We start from the raw sequence: 18267 nt of genomic DNA, 5'->3' as shown, positions 1-18267 counted from the left end.
GCATGATTGTGAATGTGAATGGATGAATGTGGCTCTAGTGTAAAGTATTTTGAGTGGTCAGTATGGCTGGAACTACACTTTTAACATTTTTGTCCAATAATTGTTTTTACATTTTCACCTACTATTTTCTACCCTCCTTTATACACTCCAGGAAGGCAAGTGTTGGACAACACTTGAGGGGTCATTATCCAAATGATCTTATCATATCTGTTGTCTGACATAGGACCTTAAGACTAAGATGACACATTTCATATTCTGATGAAATAAATAGTCCTAACGTCCTGTTTCATGACTATTTGAAGTTTTGTTAATGTTGCGTGGCTGGTTCGAAGTAATTTTAGATGTGTCTTGTCTGATTTCATTAGCAGGAGGAAGTTGGATGATGAGTAAATATACATTTTCACATGGGTTGGATTAATCAACCACTAGAGTCAGAGTTTAACTAGGCAGCTTTCATCTAAGGCCTTAAAGAGAAAGAAAGAAAGAAAGAAAGAAAGAAAGAAAGAAAGAGAAGATGACCGCTATATTTTGCTGTATAGAAATTGAGTTGCAGTGATATTGTATCTAAATTGATTTTGTTTAAATCTGGTCCTGATAGATTAATGTGTGCTGGTCCCAGGGAGTGGAGTAAAAATCTGCTTAATGAAGGTCAGGATTTTAGATTTTGTCACATTTTGGACTTTGTAATTTTTTGGGGGTTTTTTGCAGACCAACCTTAAAAAAATAGTTTTGATATTTATACTGCTTTGCGTATTCTATGGGCTTCAGTGCAAAAACCACTTGGTTGGCTTTTATCACCTACTGTAAACTAGTTCGCCAAAGTGAAAGAAGTAAGCTGTCCCTTGGTGTGGTTCACACTACAGTGAGTCTAGCTGAAGATGCCACACTTGTAGTCATGTGCTTGTTGTTTTAAGCGATGACTGTACATAATGTTGTGAAAAGTAGACTTTTTGTTCTGAGCATCAGTTCAGTCTAGTAGGTAACTTCTCTTTTTATAAGACGGAAACAGAGGCTCCAGTGTCTTCATCTCTGGATCTCTATCAGGAGGATTTCAGAAAACCGAAACCAACGTTAATAGAAAAAAGACATCATACCAATTTGGAAATAAGATCTTCAGCTAACCACATGTATCTGAAGTACGGAAAAATAACATTTAGAGGTGAGGTTGACTCTTTTGAAAGAATATGCTGTCTTTAATGGTTTTGCTCTTTAGGAACTTGTCTTTTCAGGTGCTCTTAAACTAACCTCTGTTTAAAAGGATTTGCAACATGGTGGTGGAAGGTATTTATGAAAAACTCAGGGTGTTGTTGTTGTGTTTCAAGGTTTGTGTTTTAAAAGTTCTTAATGGAGATTTATTGTGATAAATTAACTTTTTTGAGCTTTACATCATGGTATTATGTTATTTTACCAGTGCAGCCCTGATAAAAATGTTGTTATGGGGTTAATTGAGGATTGATGATGTGATGACTTCCTGAAGGTGGAGTTTCAGAAAGAGCAGGAGTTTTTAGATAGAGACCCAATTTCAAGGTGGAAGTCAAATTTATTTTAAGTCATACTTGACATAGCAATTTATAGCAGCTGAAGCATTGTTACTTGATTGTGACACAATGCGCCTGGAAAATACATAATACTGTTCTTTTAAGCAGTTATAAAATACCACCCAAGCCATATTTATATAATATATAATATTAATATATTAATATTAATTAATATATTAATACTAATTAATATATTAATTAATATTAATATATAAAATACATAATATTTATATAATATAATTTAACCCATATTTTACATTGATATTTTCAGAGGTAGGTGTTAATTTAGACTAAATTTAATCTTAAAGTTAAGTCCAGAATTATCTCTGACAGATTTAGGTTTTATGTAATTCTTTAGTTCCTTCTAATCGGATGTTTTGCAATAGTAGTCCTGAAAGAATACCAACCTTAAATCCTATAAAAACAAATCTGTGGTATGATCTAAAAGTTAGCACAATGGCAAGGAGGCCGTCTAATCTTATGCCCAAAGGTAAATCGTCAAAATACCAGTGTACATTTATGTGCATCATGGAGAATGTATTGGTTATCTTTAATCTGCCATTTTTTTTGTTTAACTTTAACTAAAAACATATGATCTGACAAGGCTATGAATAATAAGCTCACTGTAATGCCTGGCTGTGCCGTTCTTGCTGGCAACACTTGACATAAAGTATTTGCAAAGAGTTCACATTGCTGTGGAGGACATTTGGTCTAATGTTTGCAGAATTCTTCTATTTGGAGAATCTTGGGACATGAACGGTCTGTTACAGGTCATGGCAGCTCTAAAAATACACATCTAACAATTATTCCAGTTTTTAACTCACCTTTCCACAGAATATTTTTACAAAAAGTCCTATTGTTGAATCACAAACACTGCTCTTAGTTGAAATAAGGGAGATATGTTATCTCCTGGAACCCAGATGTGGTTGCTCTTGGTAGGTTGGACGTTGCTGCGAAAGTTCACCTCTGTTCCACGTTTTCTATATTTGTGGATAATTGCTCTCACTGCAGTTCATTGGAGTCCCAAAGCCTTAGAAATTGCTTTTTAACCTTTTTCAGACGGACTGATTGACCGATTTGCTCTTCTTGAATTCCTTAATATTGAGTAACGACGTGTTTGTGCTGGAGTTCTTTCATCCACCTTCATGTTGTTAGATCTGTAATATTTAGGAGATTTCTTGATTCTGCAGGTCTTCGAGTACAGTGAAGCAAACCAAGTGGATCAGCTGAGGATTATTTAATATTAAATTAGTTGTGCACATTGTCCTCTACAAAAGTGTAAAGTATTATATTATTGGAAATGATTGGTTTTTCTTATCTGGCACCAGCAAACATTCCCAGGACCTATTCTGTGTGTGTTTATGTGTCACTAGTGGAGCAGCAGGTAAGATTTATTTAGACTAAGACTGTGTCCCACAGCTTGAGCAGGTTGGGACCTGCAGCTTATTAACCAGGAAGCAGAAAAGGAAATCCAAAGAGTCAAGGGAGCAAAGGAACCTCCGTTTTCCTCTTGGATCACTTTGTGTGCAGCTGTAGAAAAATTCAGCTTTTTTTTTTTCTTTTTTGGGGATTTACTTTTTTGATTGAGTTCTGGTCATGTATATGTGTGTATATGGATATGCAGCAATTATACTGAGTATGAAGTCTCACTTGCAGCGATTTCTGCAGTTTTAACACAGGGAGGAGGAAGGTGACAAAAGGAGAACTGCTCAACAGAGGATGTTTAAACTCGCTGTTCTACGTGGATTATTTACCCGAACTGACACCTCAATGGGGTCCGAGGACTCCTCCTCTTCCCCCCATTGCTCTGCTGACCTGTCATGTTCGTCTTTACCCCCCAGCCCACCTCTGACCAAGAAAGGAACCGAGGAGCTGATTCAGACAGACCCCACTCCACAGGTTCCACTACGTAATAGGACACCACAAGCACAGGAAATCAGCAAACCGTCCGAGCAGACTGAACTACAGCCCGCTCTGCCTGCGAGGAAGATCTCCAAGCCTCCTCGTGAGTTTTAGTAACATTTATGATCAGCAGCAATCGGCTAAAATATTTTTGATTCGGCCTCAAAATGAAAGTCGCATTTCCTTCATCATTCTGAAAGTCATCAGTTAAATTAATGAAATGAAACCAATTCAAATTCTTGTCATAGAAATGCACAAACAGAAAAGTTGTTTAGAATATTTAAAAAACTAGCAGTTACACAATAACTCAGTTAACCAATTAAATCTAAAGTGACCTTTTTGATGACCCAGATCTGTATGGTTTAACTGATGATGTAACCAAATAGCAGTGTATTAATATCTGGGTTTGCACTGCAGAGCAGACTTTTTGGTTTAACTGTGTGCTACTTTACTGTAGCAGCTTCTATCTATTGCATGTAGAATACTTACTACTTTTTTCTCTTGTCTTTTACTTGACATTAAAGTTTCTGCTGTGTTTACAGTATTACCAGCCTGTAAAACCAGCAGAAAAAAATAAATCCTTCCAGCAGATGAGAGCTGTCACGCTTTTAGTGATAGGTTACAGTTACCCCAGGATTGGCATCAAGATTACTTATGTAAAGGGAAAAAAAAAACTCCCCTTTAGTTATAGTACTTCAGTTCCAAGCAACTTTTCAGCAGGAGCCAACATCTTTGCTGGTTATTTCTTGTATGTCCTATGAGTTCAAAGTTTTTCCAATCATCTCTGTACTTTTTTCCCCTTTGTATAACCGCAGGATGTGCTTCACTACATCCTGCAAAGTTAAAAAGAAAAACAATCCAGTAGCATTTATGTCACAAGTATTGTTCTCTTTTCTATGCTAATGTGACTTGCGTACATGCTTATGCTTTTAAATAGAATGCTCTTTTTTTAATCACTGTAGAAATCTGCAATCTTATCTACATGGAGCTATAAAACTATGCCTAAAGAAGAAGTATGCATCCTATAATATACAAGTGGTTATTCATACACTGTACCTGTAGATATTGTTCTGTTTTGCTGTAGGAAAATTTGTGCAGAAAGACAACTGCAGATGTGTAAAACGGCTCTCTCATTTGAAAAATTGAGAGAAGTATTAGCTGTATGGTCTACCAGCGGTAAATAAAAGACAACATTTGATCTATTGTTCTGGCTGCACTAACCTGAGTAGTGAGGAGAGCAAAGGTAGAAGTAGCAGAATGCATTAAGGTTCATCACTCTGGTTGTTTCTGTTTAACCTGCAAAGCCACAACTTGTTTCGCTCCCGGCCTGCAGCAGGCTCCCAAACAATGACAAAAGAAACAAATTAGCATGGTTTGTCACTTTTGATCATTAGGACTTGCAAGGACATGCATAACGTCAAATCCAGTTATGTGTGCATAACATCCTGAGCCACGCACGCACGCACGCACGCACGCACGCACGCACGCACGCATGCACATCTCCACAGAATTTATTGAGCTTGAATGTTTGAGGGAACATGTGGCAACTCTTTTCTTTCACTACAGAGCACAATTTAAATTTGGCACTTCCTTTCAAATAAAACGAGCGTCTGTAAGTTTAAAATTCTCCAAAAATGTTAACACCACTCATGAACGTGCAGCACTTACTCTAGAGTATAGTATTCAGTGTTTTTTTGTTTTTTGTTTTCATCTACGGGCAATTTCCCAGGGCAGAATTAGAATGGATAGTTCAAAAGAACTTGATCATTTTTTAAAATCTTATCTGCTAGTTCCATCTTGGACGAGTTTTATGTTTCTTTTATGCATGAGCAGTTAATAGGGAGTTGGCGCCCACTCTTTGTATTTGTAATGTATTTTACCTCAGGCATTTGATCACATTTGATTGCTTGAGAGGCAGGAGGAAGAGCTTGCCCATTCATACAAGAATTACTACTGAGCTGAAAAATATCTTATCTATTTGTTTCAAGTACGAAATTATACAAACTCCATTTTTATTCTAGGTTCTAGGTATTCTGGGTCATATTAACAAACGGGTTGGACCAGATATGCTGCATATCTTGCCAAGAGTAGATTGCAACTGCAACTTTTAGTGCTACCATAGCCAATAAACAAAACAACAAGATGAGGAACAATTTGAGCTGTCACTCCTGGCCGTGCTGCTTCTTCTGTTTTGTCAGTCAGCTCTTTGTGGTGCAGCTTTAAAGTAGGTGGGACTCTGGTAGCTTCTCGAAAGGAACACAAAAACTGCCTCACAGTCGATGTTAGCCAGCCTTAGCAAAAACACACAAGAGTTGAAGTACGAGGACATTTTTGGTTTGAGTTAAAGACAAAAGAGAGAGAAGTGGGACTTTTCCTGTGTGTGAGCTGGTAGGCCAACCTTTCTACTGTAATTGTAATTCTATATATAATTAAAACTGCTTACTAGTTGGTGACTGCAGCCTGCAGTTAGTGAGTTCAGTTGCTTTTATACTGGTCAATCATTGTTCTTTTTTGCTATTATATATGTACTATGTATAGCATACATAGTACATATGTATAATATACACATGTTCTGTCCTACATAGTACATATGTAGGATAAAATGGTACCAAAGTGACTCATTTTATTTATTCTGATGTGTTTGAGATATAAATAGAAAACAAAATATTTGTTTTTAGTCAAAATGTACGCCATTTTTGCAAATAATCTTCTACTTTCAGCATTTTTCACAGTTTCAATCAGTTGATTTGACTACAAATTTGTATTCTTCATGTCATATGGCGTGCAATTGTGCTTAACATTTGACACTTAGTTCAAATCCCAAATCTGAAAAACAATTATTGGTGAAGGAAGAAACTACGAGAGACAAACTTGTCACACACTCAAATACTTTTAGACTATTCTAGCTCTTATCCAGAAACAAAATAAACATATGTTAAATGGATTTAAGAGCAGAGTAAATGCAGGTAACTAGAGGTCATATGAGGTGTGTTAATGTCAAGTTCAGCAGGAATTTCTGCTTTTCCCAGAATGGTATTTACTGTAACATCAAAGAGATTTGAAAGTATGTATGTAATGTAGTTCTGCATGTTGATGTGCCCTTGGGCAGGTCACTTAATCCCAAATTGCCTACCGATCTGCGTATCGGTGTATAAATGTGTGAGCGTTTGTGAGTGCGAATGGGTGAATGTGACTCTAGTGTAAAGCGCTTTGAGTGGTCAAAAATGATTGGATAAAGCGCTATACAAGTTCAGTCCATTTACCATTTACCATGTAATGGATGTTGCTGCCAAGAAAGTACTGAGTGGGTTTGATAAAAATATCCTCTGACTTGAGTTATTAAATGAAAAAATAATGATTATTTAATGAGACCAAAAACCTAATTATTTGCATCTGTAAACTTCTTCTCTTTTAGCATAAACTTTTTTGCAACTCCATTTCTTTTCATATCCTTTGCCTTTTTCTAGTCTTGGTTCCAGTTGATGATAGTTCTAATGACTACATTGATACAGACCTGCTTAACTCCAGTGTTCAACAAAGGAAGGTGACAGACAGGGTAAGGGGATGTATTACATGTTATAACTTTCCCTCCTTTTGATTTCTGCCGTGCACTGTGACCATCAATCATTTCCTCCAACAGGACATGTCCCTGCAAGTACCCATTCACCACCAGAAGCGGGTTTATTCTTTGTGTAGCGATGATGAGCTGTTAGATGAAGATGAGTGAGTAATGATGTTTAAGTATTGTGTTCATTTCAATCCTCATTGCAAATGATAAGAAAAATCAGTAGACCCTTTCTTAGTTTCATACACATCATTCTCAGCAGGTCTTGGACATGCGTAAATAAATTTGGTAACACTTTATTTGACAGGGTGTGCATAAGACTGACATGACACTGTCATAAACATGAAGGAGTCTTTATGGATGTCTATGACTATTGTCATGAAGAGTAATGACAGTTTTGACAGTAATGACAGACAGAGTTGCTCTAAAAGTTGCATTGAAAGTCCATTAAAAGTGCCAACTTTGCATTAAATTGTCATTATTTACCAAATGGCACTTCATGACAACAGTCATAGATATTCATAAAGACTTCTTCATGTTCATAACAGGTGTTATGTCATGTTTATGACAGTGTCATGTCCGTCTTATGCACACCCCGTCAAATAAAGTGTTACCATAAATCCTCAGATGAACAAAAACACCTGACATGCAGTAAGTATTTAATTCATCAGTTGGGGCTCATTAAGCAACAAATTGGTCTGTTCTGTTCATCAGCAAATTCCCCCCCTGCATCACCAGTTGGTTCTTATAGCATTTTTTCTCTGTTTTCTCTCTGTAATTCTCTATATCAGGTTAATGATATTGAGCCATACTTTAACTGAGATTGCTCTAGACTACTTTGCTATACAAAGACATGATGCACTTGACAATGGCTTTAATTAGCATTAGTGTTATGTGAACAACCAAGCTAGTTGGACGGTTTAAAATTCATCCTGCACTGACACGACTGTGAGACAGGAACTGTGCTGGTGTCAACCCTGAACTGGCACATGTAAGTGTGAAATAGTGGGCGAAGCATGCAACAGTGGTCTGATCATCTGTATTGCTGTCACCCAACTCATTCTGCAGTTTTAGCTTGTTGTGTGTAAGCTTAGCCGAGGGACTTTAGTTTGCTGTGTGTTAACTGTAAATATTTTTATTGTTGAAAAAGTTCAGGTATGTGTGGAAATCACTGTAATGTGTGGAAATCACTGTAATGTGGAAATCACATGCAGATCCATTGGATGTAAAAAAACAAACCTTAACTCTTCACCACCATACTTGATAGAGAATATGAGGTGTCAATGCCATAGTGTTATGCTTAGCTTTTGTCTGGTATTTGTGCGATTGAGTCTTTTGCATCAATATGGGGGTTCATATTTCTCGAGCTCAGGGCCACAAACCAAGGCCCAGATATTCTCCTTCAGGAGTTTCTGATGGAGAGCAGAATTCATGGTTTCCTCCGTTCCTGAATCAGCAAAGCAGCCCCAAGCGGTCATAATATCACTTTATGCTTAGTTGTCAGAATGGATGTTTTCTTTTTGTGGTGCTGATTGTTAGATATGTTGGGACACCACAGATTTCTACTTACATTTCGTCAGTTCACAAAATATTTTTCCAGAAATTTTGGAGATTATCAAAGTACTTTTTGGCAAATATTGGACTGGCTACTTTGTTTTTGTCTTTCTTGGACATTGCAGAATCTTCTAACTCTGCAATGGTTGCCATTTTTGCCCAGTCTCCTGTTATTCTCGCTGAATCTTGACCACTGATCTTAACAGAGGCAATTGAGGACTGCAGAGCTCTACATGTTGTTCTTTTGTAACCTCCGGGTTGAGTCGTCAAATTGTTCTTTGAGTTGTTGTGGTTGGCCAGCCACAGCTGGAAAGGTTCACTGTTGTTCCGTATAATAGCTCTAACTGTGGTTCACTGGAGCCTCAAAGCCTTATAAATGACTTTGTGACCCTTTTTAGACTGATAGATGTCAATAACGTTGTTTCTAAACGGAGATGATGTGTTGCCTTTTGAGCTTTTTTTTGCCTTTTACGTGTTAACTTATGTTTCATAAACTGCTTTTTGTTACTTTACTTGCCTTAGGAGTATCAAAATCCAGTCCTCAGGGACCAAATCCCTGCAACTTCTAGATGAGTCCACCACAGTTGGACCAGGAACTAGGCCATTAGCAGGACTCAGTAGGACTTCACTGCAGTCTGTTTTTTTTTCAAAGCCTTGGGATTCTAGTATGTCAGACCAGGGACTTTTCAAAAGTTTCAGGACAATGGCTCTCCAGGACTGGAGTTTGACATTCTTGACGTTGGTTGTCAAGTGTGGGGGGAAAAAAGCAATAACAGAAGAAACCTGTAAATTTACTTTTCACAGTTCTGTATTCAAACTACAGATTCAAATCGTAACTAATTTTGGCTTTTTACATAAACATTTGATCAATGTATGTATGCATTCTAAATAATTAGAGATGTTTCTGTTTAGCCTTTTTTTTGTGAGTCATCAAACTAATTTTATCTCCAAACATGTGCATGTGCTTGTTTGGACATTTCTGTACAGCCCAGATTTTCCTCCTTGGCAGACTGAACGCATCGCCAACCTGCCTGGCAGCTTTTGCCTGCCCGACTCCGGGAGACTGTCCACACCTGTTAAGGAAGACAGTTCCCAACTTTCTTCTGTCATCAAGATGGGGTGGCTGGACAAGAATCCACCACAGGGGTAAAAATCAAGCTACATATTCAACTTTAAAAAATAGTGTTTTAAGAACGTGGAGTTTGAAACTCTTCATTTATAATGACAGTGAATTAGCAAAGAAAAAAAATCTACCCACAGCAGAGTTTCTTCAGCTTCACTTGGTTTATGGTATAATAGATTAATATCTTGTTAATCTTTATGCTTCCTCACATACAGGGCTCTTTATTACCAGAGACGATGGGTGAAGCTAGAAGTTGACTACCTAAAATACTTTGACAATGAAAAGGTAACAAAAGACACAGAGTTTTAAATCTGGCAGAGCAGCATGTGCACAGAGTGAGTGTTATGTATCTGTGTAACAGATCTGTTGTGTTGTGTTGTAGGAGGTGTATTCCAAGGGGTTTATCTCCACAGCCTTTATCACCAATGTGTCTAGTGTGGGAGAGTTGAAGTTTGAGGTTGCCACAAACAACCGGACATTTATCTTCAGAGCTGAAAACGAAGGTCTGTTTCATTTCTTTTCTTTGTCATAATGTGATCACATTAATATGTCCGTTTTAATTTGTGCACACTGTGATTTACATGCGTTTGCTCGTCTGCAGATGAAAGGAACGAATGGGTGACTTTACTGAGGGACTGCACCGGGGGGCCCAAGCGCCCTATATCTTTGATCGCAGGCTCACCTTTGACCCCAGACTATTTTGGCTATTTGGAGCTCAGAGGGCTACGATCCAAACTTTTTACTGTTGTTGCTTCAGATAAAGTCCTTCTCTATAAGAACGCAGATGTAAGAGACTTCTTAGGTCAAATAAATATGTATTTTGGCTTTTTTTTTTTTTTTTATTCAAAAAATTGTTCCAGAAAAGTTAATGAGATATCCTTTCATCCTTTTTCTGGACTTCACTTAGTATTATTTTCTTGGGTGATGAAATAAGTAACTCTTCATCTTCCTTCTAGGATTATCGCATCGGAGTGGGAATCACATTCATTGACATGAACGTTGGAAATGTGAAAGACTCGGATCGTCGTAGCTTTGATCTCACCACACCTTACCGCATATTCAGGTAATCTGATTAGGTTTATTTAATAGCAACTTTAGGTTTTTCTTTTTATTTAAGCTCCTTTTTAATGTTTATAACTGAAGGCTAATGGAAGCCAAAAAATTCAGTTTCTCAGAAAAAGAAAATGCAAGATTATAATAAATAAATGTCAGCCTGCTGAAAGCCCCGGTACAGCACGGTTTAGTACATGTTCTCAAAACTTGGCTTGCACAAATTACTGAGTGACATGACATGGTGGTTGCTGCTGCTCAGCTGACGTGTTCAGGAAGCCTCAACTAGTGACCTGTAGCTCTGCATTGTTGGCTCTCTCTTCTCGTCCACCACAGATTTTCTGTATGGTTTCGATAGTTGATGCTGTTCCAATATATTGAAATGCACCTTTATATGCAAAATGTTGGGGTTTTTTAAGCTCACTGCGCAACTGTCTCATATTGGTAAGGGTTTTTCTTTTTTATTGCCAAATATACATAATCTAGTTGTGTTTTTTGCTGCTTTTGTATGAATTTTATATTGAAATATTACTTCTGAGCAAGCAAAATATATCCAAATGGTTCCTCAGATGTTTTCATTGAGATTTTCCACTTTGAAAATAAAATCATGTGTCATTCTGGCCAAGCTTCTTTTATAATTACTACATGACAATAACATGCAGTAATTACGTGTTACTACATGTTGTCAAGTTGTAGTTGGGCCTTCGGAAAAATGAAAAACAAGATAAAAATTTGAATAAACCAAATTTAACCCAGTGGTTAACATTTCAAGTTAACCACTGGGTGGTGCTATGTTGATTTACATTCTTTCAAGCCAATGCTGTACACTTTTATTTTTTTGCAGATAAAAGTAATAGTAATAGTAATAAAAGTACATTCTGTTTTACAAAAATCATGCTTCCCAGGGTACAATTTTGCACATTTTTACACATTTTAAAACTAGGAAACAATCAACTTTGTTTCAAGTTGCTATGTAAATGTATTTCTTAATCCTAAACCAGTGGCTGAATATCTGAGTGGTATTGCTAGAGTGCTTATATAAATGAGATCTTCATATCTTGCTGTCAAATTGCCCTGATCTGACCTGTAACCGTTCAGCTAGGTTTCTGTCAAGAATTTTTAAAAAAGCTTTTTAAATGTGGGAGGATAACTCATGTGCACAAGCATGCATGTTTGTTGTATATGTGGTCTTCTTTTGTCTGACAGTGCAGCCTGCAGCCTGACAGGATGGGGACCTATGAAAAGCCCTGCATTTATTTATAGATTATTTGCTGTGAGTGTGTTGTGACTGAATCACTGTGGCTTTTTCTGTTGGTCAGTGTCAGATCACATCAGAAACTTATGTCCTGTTTTTAAGATCGTTTTTGTTGAACTACCAATCATTTTTGGCATTTCTTCACATGTTTTCTCTCTTAAAAGGTTATTAAAATTCTGCTGTTTTTCAGAAGATTTTGGAAAATAGTTTGTTTAAACTCTGGTTAATGCTGCATCTTTTATCCTGAAATAAGCACCACCTTTAGACACCACTTTTTAAAAAATATTATTTGGGACACAGCGCTTCCAATTAATTAATGATACATGTCTTTACATGTCTTTGACGCTGCTACACTTAACAGTAAATAATTTTCCATGTGGATCTAACATTTTTTTTTTTTATCAAAATGCATTTTCAGTTTTTATTTTACCATGACTGTAGCTGAAAGAAATGCTGGAAGCATGTCGAAAACAAAAATAGTCATAATTCGTATTTGGATGAATGGTCAATTCAGCATCATTCCATGTTCTTGGCTTGCCTGTTTCCACAGTTTCATAGCCGAGTCGGAGCAGTCGAGGGAGCAGTGGGTGCAGGCCATGAGGAACGCCATAGGAGAAGCGCTGTCCAACAGTGAGGTGATTGAGCAGTTCTGGACGGAGCCTAGCAACAGCTTATGCGCCGACTGCGGCGCTCCGAAGCCAGACTGGGCGGCCATCAACCTTTGTGTGGTGATCTGCAAGCAGTGTGCAGGTTGGTTTGGATCCGCTTCAAGTTTTGGATTGTTTTCTATTCGTGTATTCATGTATTCATGTCCTCAATTGAACCGTTAATGTGTTTACTGTTTTGTCTGTGAGCAGCAACATGAGCTAAATGCTTACTGTGGAAAAAGAATGTGCGCCTTCTTTTAATTAATGGGCTTTGCACATCAGAACGTAGAATGTTTTTTGGTCTTTTCCAGGTTCCAAGATTATTTTACAATACATGTACAAGATCACACCACACATTCCACATTGTCAATATTTATTAAACCAATGAATACTAAACAGAGAATCTTTGGAAAAAACTAGATGGGACACATGATAATCTGAAGTAGTTGTTGACTTTATTTGGCTGTGGAGGAATTTTACTCCATTATTCTCACAGCATTGAGCTTTGCAGGCATGTTTTCTATGCACAGCCCTCTGGAGCTCCAACATCAGTTTCAGTCAGGTGGAGTTTAGGTCACTGATGGAAGCCTTCCTTTTTCAAACATTGTTCAGATTTGCTGAGGTGTCTGGCATGATCACCGTTTCTGACCTCACTTGGGAAAACTGTCAAATCTCCAACAAAAAGTGTTACATTTTATGGTTTGGAAACTGCAAAATTCTAGTAACGAAACAGAGTGTCATTTATTTTTTGCCACAACTGGAGTAGTGTAATTTGACAAGCCATACTTTGCTTTGTGGCACAGTTAAAATATTTAAAATAAGTCATACATGATCAAGATTTAACTTGCATTTGGATGCTGTAGGAGAACACAGAGGACTCGGTCCAAGTATCTCCAAAGTACGAAGTCTGAAGATGGATAAGAAAATCTGGACAGAGGAGCTTATCCAGGTAAACAAGCGGAAAAGTGTCACAATCATTATTTGAGACTTCATTGTGCTTCATGAGTTTGTCACAAACATAGTCAGTCATTCATTGAGGATGATCCCAATTATTTACACTGTAGATAGTCTGACAAACACTAAATACCTACTTTCTTCGTAAGAGCCCTATATCTCTTGAAAGCTCCCTGGTAATTTGAACTGGACATTCTCAAATGAAGTGAGAAAATGAACCAGCTGAAAATATTTTAGGACAGGATGCCCACCTTCAGTCATTTAGAGCCACTTTCCTGCAATCAGAGGTGTGTTGGAGAAGCGATGCATCTTAAATTTACAGGATTGTAGCGCTGAAGGACTGGACTTGGGCTCCCTTGTTTTAAAGTGACCATAAAACTACCAAATTTTATGGAGCAGTAACTGTTTAGTCATGCAAGTATCAGAAACACGTGTACATGGGAATTGTTAACTTGTTCACTCATGTCGCACGATTTACATGCATTAATAATTAAGTTTTATTTCAGTGGATTGGAAACAGTGAGTAGAGAACAGGTTTACATTACATAAAGAGCTCGTTCCAAGATGAAGCTCAGAGCTCTAAAACTGTTTAACCCATGATTATCTAAATTGTTATTTTTTCTCTCTAAAGTTTCAAATTTAAATGGCTCTATTAATCTATAATACAGGTTTTCCTAAAACTCGGGAATGAACGGGTGAACAGTTTCTGGGCTGCTAATGTCCCGCCAAGTGAAGCCCTGTCGCCGTCTAGCTGCAGTGAAGACAGACGCCGCTTCATCTCTAACAAATACCGCCAGGGCAAGTACAGAAAGTACCATGCTCTGTACGGGAACCAGAAAGAGCTCAATAATGTAAGTTGAAATTACCTTGCAAAGCTTTTGCTTCGTGTATTTCAGCAGGAAGGCTGGTCAGAGTAAGCCATCATTCCTGTTTCATTCATCAGTCTTTGCCTGTAATGGAAAATGTTGGTAATCTTTTGAAAATCTCGTTGGGAGCGTTGGGATGCACTTTTTTTTTTTGTTTGTTTTTTTTTAAATATGCACATAGACAACCACCATGTTTGCAAAGCTTTAACTAGATAACTGTGTTGATTCGTCTCATGAAATGTGTTTGGTTGTTTATTTTGGTTAACACAAATTACACACAAGCTTGTTACTTCTTTAACGTCATTGTTGAGATAAGCAAGGAATGACGTAGGCACATCCAAAGCAATACTGGGTTTGGATCTTTAACAGCAATCACAAAGGGACTCCAACCCTCGTCAATAATGAATTGGGTCAATTGGTTACTCTATTTTGCCCTTAAGTGCGCGTGTGTGTATGTGTGGATGGTTGTTTGTCTTGTGTGATGGACTGTCCAGAGTATCTTACTTCTTGGTCAATTGCCACTTGAGACGGGTGCTAGCACATGATCCTGCAAAGACAAACAGGTGTAGTGGATGGATGGACGAAAAGAGAAGGAGCTTCTGGCCAACATCAAGGCATCAACCTGCAAAGTCAAATTTCTTTTAAGTCATATTTGATATATACAAAATTTTTTATAATAAAAAAGGACTAAAAGGTGACGTAGTTATTTTATTGTGCAATAAAATGGCACAATGTACCTGAGAAATACACGATACCGCCCCTTTAAGATGTGGCATATATCTTTTGTTGTTAACCAGCCTGGGGTGTCGAAGGTCACATAGATGAAGCCAACCTCAAAAACGTCTAGTTTCAGCTGGCACCCGTAATATTTTTTTCCCTGTCAAAATAGAGGAACATGTATTCATCCTCTTTTTCCTAAAGATTGATGCTCGTCTTTCTTTTACAATCAACAAATAAGAATTAAATGGTTCCTGAAATTGCAACACATTTCCTATTTTAGTTAACTAAAACATTTAGTAAAGTTAACTGTTTTCTAAAAGTCATGTAACAACTGCAGCTCTAAATGAGTTTCATTTTGCCGGATACAGTGCAAAAGCATCTTTTATTGTAAAGGTTGCTGCCCTTTGAGGATTCATGTACATTTGTGAAATTTAGTGTCAGATTAAATTAAACAAAAATGATTTCATACTGGTGAGTGTTGTGTTCTTGCTCCTTTTACCTGGGAGATGATGTTGCAAATCAGCTCGGATATAGAACTGCAGCAATCCTCTCCAGTGACTGTCTTTCTGTCTTTGTGTCAGTTTGAGAAATGACTCTCTAAACCTACAGTCTTCTGTAGGACATTGTGGATTTATGAAGGTTTTTTTGTGGTTTTGCTGAGATTCATGATGTGTGGTCAAAAGTCTTAGCGCTTCAGTTTAAGTTGGGTCTCTTAATCGCGACTTAACCCACATGCAGCAACAAGGTCACACACAGTAAGTTGTTGACTCACATTTAACACCTGACTATGAATTATTGTTTTCCCTCCCTAAAGCGTGTATGTGTGTGCATGCGTGTGCGTGTGTGTGTGAGTGAGTCAGGTGTTTGCAATTTGCAGAGGGAGATAAAGGAAGTTAAAACATTTTTTTAAGCTTCTGGTTCTACTGTTTTTTTCTGTTGATGCAAATTTACACTCTTCTGCATTTTCAAGTAATTCAGCTGAATTGGCTTTTGACAAATGGCTGACAGATATTCTACCTGTTTTATTGCTGTCAAGGCTGAAATACTTGAAATTCTTTAGTCCATCACTTGTTCTTTTCCAATTGGGTGTGTCTTCAGAAAATATTTGTTTTTGGCAACTTTGTAGTTAGGCTGGAAAAGTTTAAGAATAAGTACACAGTAAGTTCAGCATTAAGGGCATTTTATGTAACTATCTGAGTACATTTTACTAAATACAGGTATATTGGTTTAGTCCTGCCTTATTTTACTGTTTCTGTTTTTTCTTTTTTTTTTCCTGAATATGACATCACTACTCACTGATTTAACTGGAATGTGCTCTAACTCCGCCTCTCCCTCCCTCCACTGCTTTTCGTCCTTCTCCTGTCCTCATTGTTTGACTGGAACTGCTCAAGAAAGTTGATCTGCTCCCCATTGGCTTTTTGTCTCATCTGTAAGTTGCTTGTGAACTCTGTCTGATTTAAACTTTTCCAAAAGTGTATTTATAAGAGTTTATTATAAACCTGTTGTTAACGTCTATGAGTTGACAGTTAAAGTGAGCTGTGTCTCAAAGGAACTGAAAACTTGAAGCTAAAATCTGTGCTTGCAGGAGAGGGTAGTGAGAATGTTTAGTGTGCCTGCAGTCTGGTTTCCACACGGTTTGCTAACAATACGAGGATGAATGTCTTCTTAACCAGGGTCGACAGTGTGTTAGTGGACTTTGAGTCTGAATGCTATCTCTGTGAAACTGTTCAAATGCATGTGAGACTGTGGCATAGTTTTGAAGCTGCAACAAAACTGTTATGTTGGTTTGTGCTTGTGAGAGCACAGCATACTGAAGTGATTGTGTGTATTTTCTTCACTGGAGTGGGCTGGGATATGTTAACATGCATATTAATGTGCATGTGTGGGCATGCTTGTGTGCCCCTTTTTTGTTTTAGTGCATGTATACTCATAAGTTAACACCATTTCACTGACATTTGCTCTTTCATAACTGTTTTTTCAGCATGCAGCCAACTATAGATTACTAGTTCAATTAATGTTTCATGCAAGAGTGATTCACTACTAAAAGTCATATCACTCTGCACTCTTTACACAGAGAAGGCCTAGCTCTGTTTTGTCCATAAGGCATCTCTAGCAGAGTTAGATTCCTCAACTAGTTGGATGATTGGGATCTTCAGGAGGAGGAATGGGCAAAAATGGAAGGAAGACGGGGTAAACAAGAACAAGCTTTATGCAGGTTGGTCAGTCAAGTTGTAGATGCTCAGAACGATAAAACCAGATCTGGCTGAAGAAGGTGGAAAAGAAGTCAAAATAAGAGGGTAATTACATACATTTATGGGAAACAGAGGTATTTTATTAGCCTGAGCCTACAGAAGCAGAAAGGGTAAATTTTTTTCACCTGTGGATATTGAAGGTGCCCAGGAGAATGTGTGGTCAATTTGGTTCAGATCTCATCCTTCTGCCGCCGGTCACATGCTCCTTCACAGCGAGGGACTTTCTTTTGGAGATGCTCTCACCCAGTTGGAAGTCTGATGATGTTTGGAGTGTCAGTCTGTGGCTCCCAGGAGGCAGGACAAAACGCAGGAAATTACAGCTGTGTTTTTCTTTGCAACATGTTGGGTCAACCAGATGTTGTGTTGATTGGACAGTCTCCACAAGGCATTTCACGGGAATGCTGCGTCCGCTTGTATTTCCACAGCTCCTTGCAGCGCATGTTTAAAGCCTGACTTTAAAGTTTTGATTTAGTTGCACAGTTTCAGCCAAACCAAAGCTGGGTGACGGCTCTATTGTAAATTTTACCAGTGGTCTTCATCAGTGTGTGGGTAGAAGGATTTAATTTTGTTCTGGATTGAATTCTGAGTGGAGAGCCAATAGCAAAATGAAGCTGAAGAAGGGATGGTCTAACTTCTAAACGTTTTAGAAAACTATTCTGATACTTAGGACACAGGGTGGGAGAAAGCCCAGTGATTAATTTATTTAACTAAATATAAATATGAGCCAGTTCCCCTTTGAAATTGCCGATGCCCAAGATTGGTAAGATGCATGCAAAATAACCAACCGTTGCTACTCCCATTAAGTTATTTATTTGCTTTTATGGTGGTTTGTGTCTCATTA

The 18267-nt window shown here is 37.8% G+C and overlaps 1 protein-coding gene across 10 annotated transcripts in view; it reads left to right on the top strand.

Moving 5' to 3' along the window:
- The window catches only part of arap1 (ArfGAP with RhoGAP domain, ankyrin repeat and PH domain 1), a 66249-nt gene that overhangs the window by 20197 nt on the left and 27785 nt on the right, over positions 1-18267 (top strand). For 9 of the 10 annotated variants that reach the window (XM_008425462.2, XM_017308317.1, XM_008425461.2 and 6 more), the window contains 11 exons: positions 3380-3543; positions 6908-6996; positions 7081-7163; positions 9547-9705; positions 9898-9967; positions 10065-10185; positions 10284-10468; positions 10639-10745; positions 12538-12737; positions 13498-13583; positions 14257-14439. In XM_008425462.2, the coding sequence (XP_008423684.1) occupies positions 3380-3543; positions 6908-6996; positions 7081-7163; positions 9547-9705; positions 9898-9967; positions 10065-10185; positions 10284-10468; positions 10639-10745; positions 12538-12737; positions 13498-13583; positions 14257-14439 (1447 nt within the window). Of the gene's footprint in view, positions 1-3379; positions 3544-5733; positions 5829-6907; positions 6997-7080; positions 7164-9546; positions 9706-9897; positions 9968-10064; positions 10186-10283; positions 10469-10638; positions 10746-12537; positions 12738-13497; positions 13584-14256; positions 14440-18267 lie in introns of those variants that run through there. The other variant, XM_008425466.2, reaches the window with a different exon arrangement.

This window comes from Poecilia reticulata, linkage group LG13, assembly GCF_000633615.1.
Source record: "Poecilia reticulata strain Guanapo linkage group LG13, Guppy_female_1.0+MT, whole genome shotgun sequence".
In the NCBI taxonomy this organism is placed as follows: Eukaryota; Metazoa; Chordata; class Actinopteri; order Cyprinodontiformes; family Poeciliidae; genus Poecilia; species Poecilia reticulata.
Note: the sequence above shows the minus strand (reverse complement) of the source record. Positions and strands in the feature narration are given on the sequence as shown.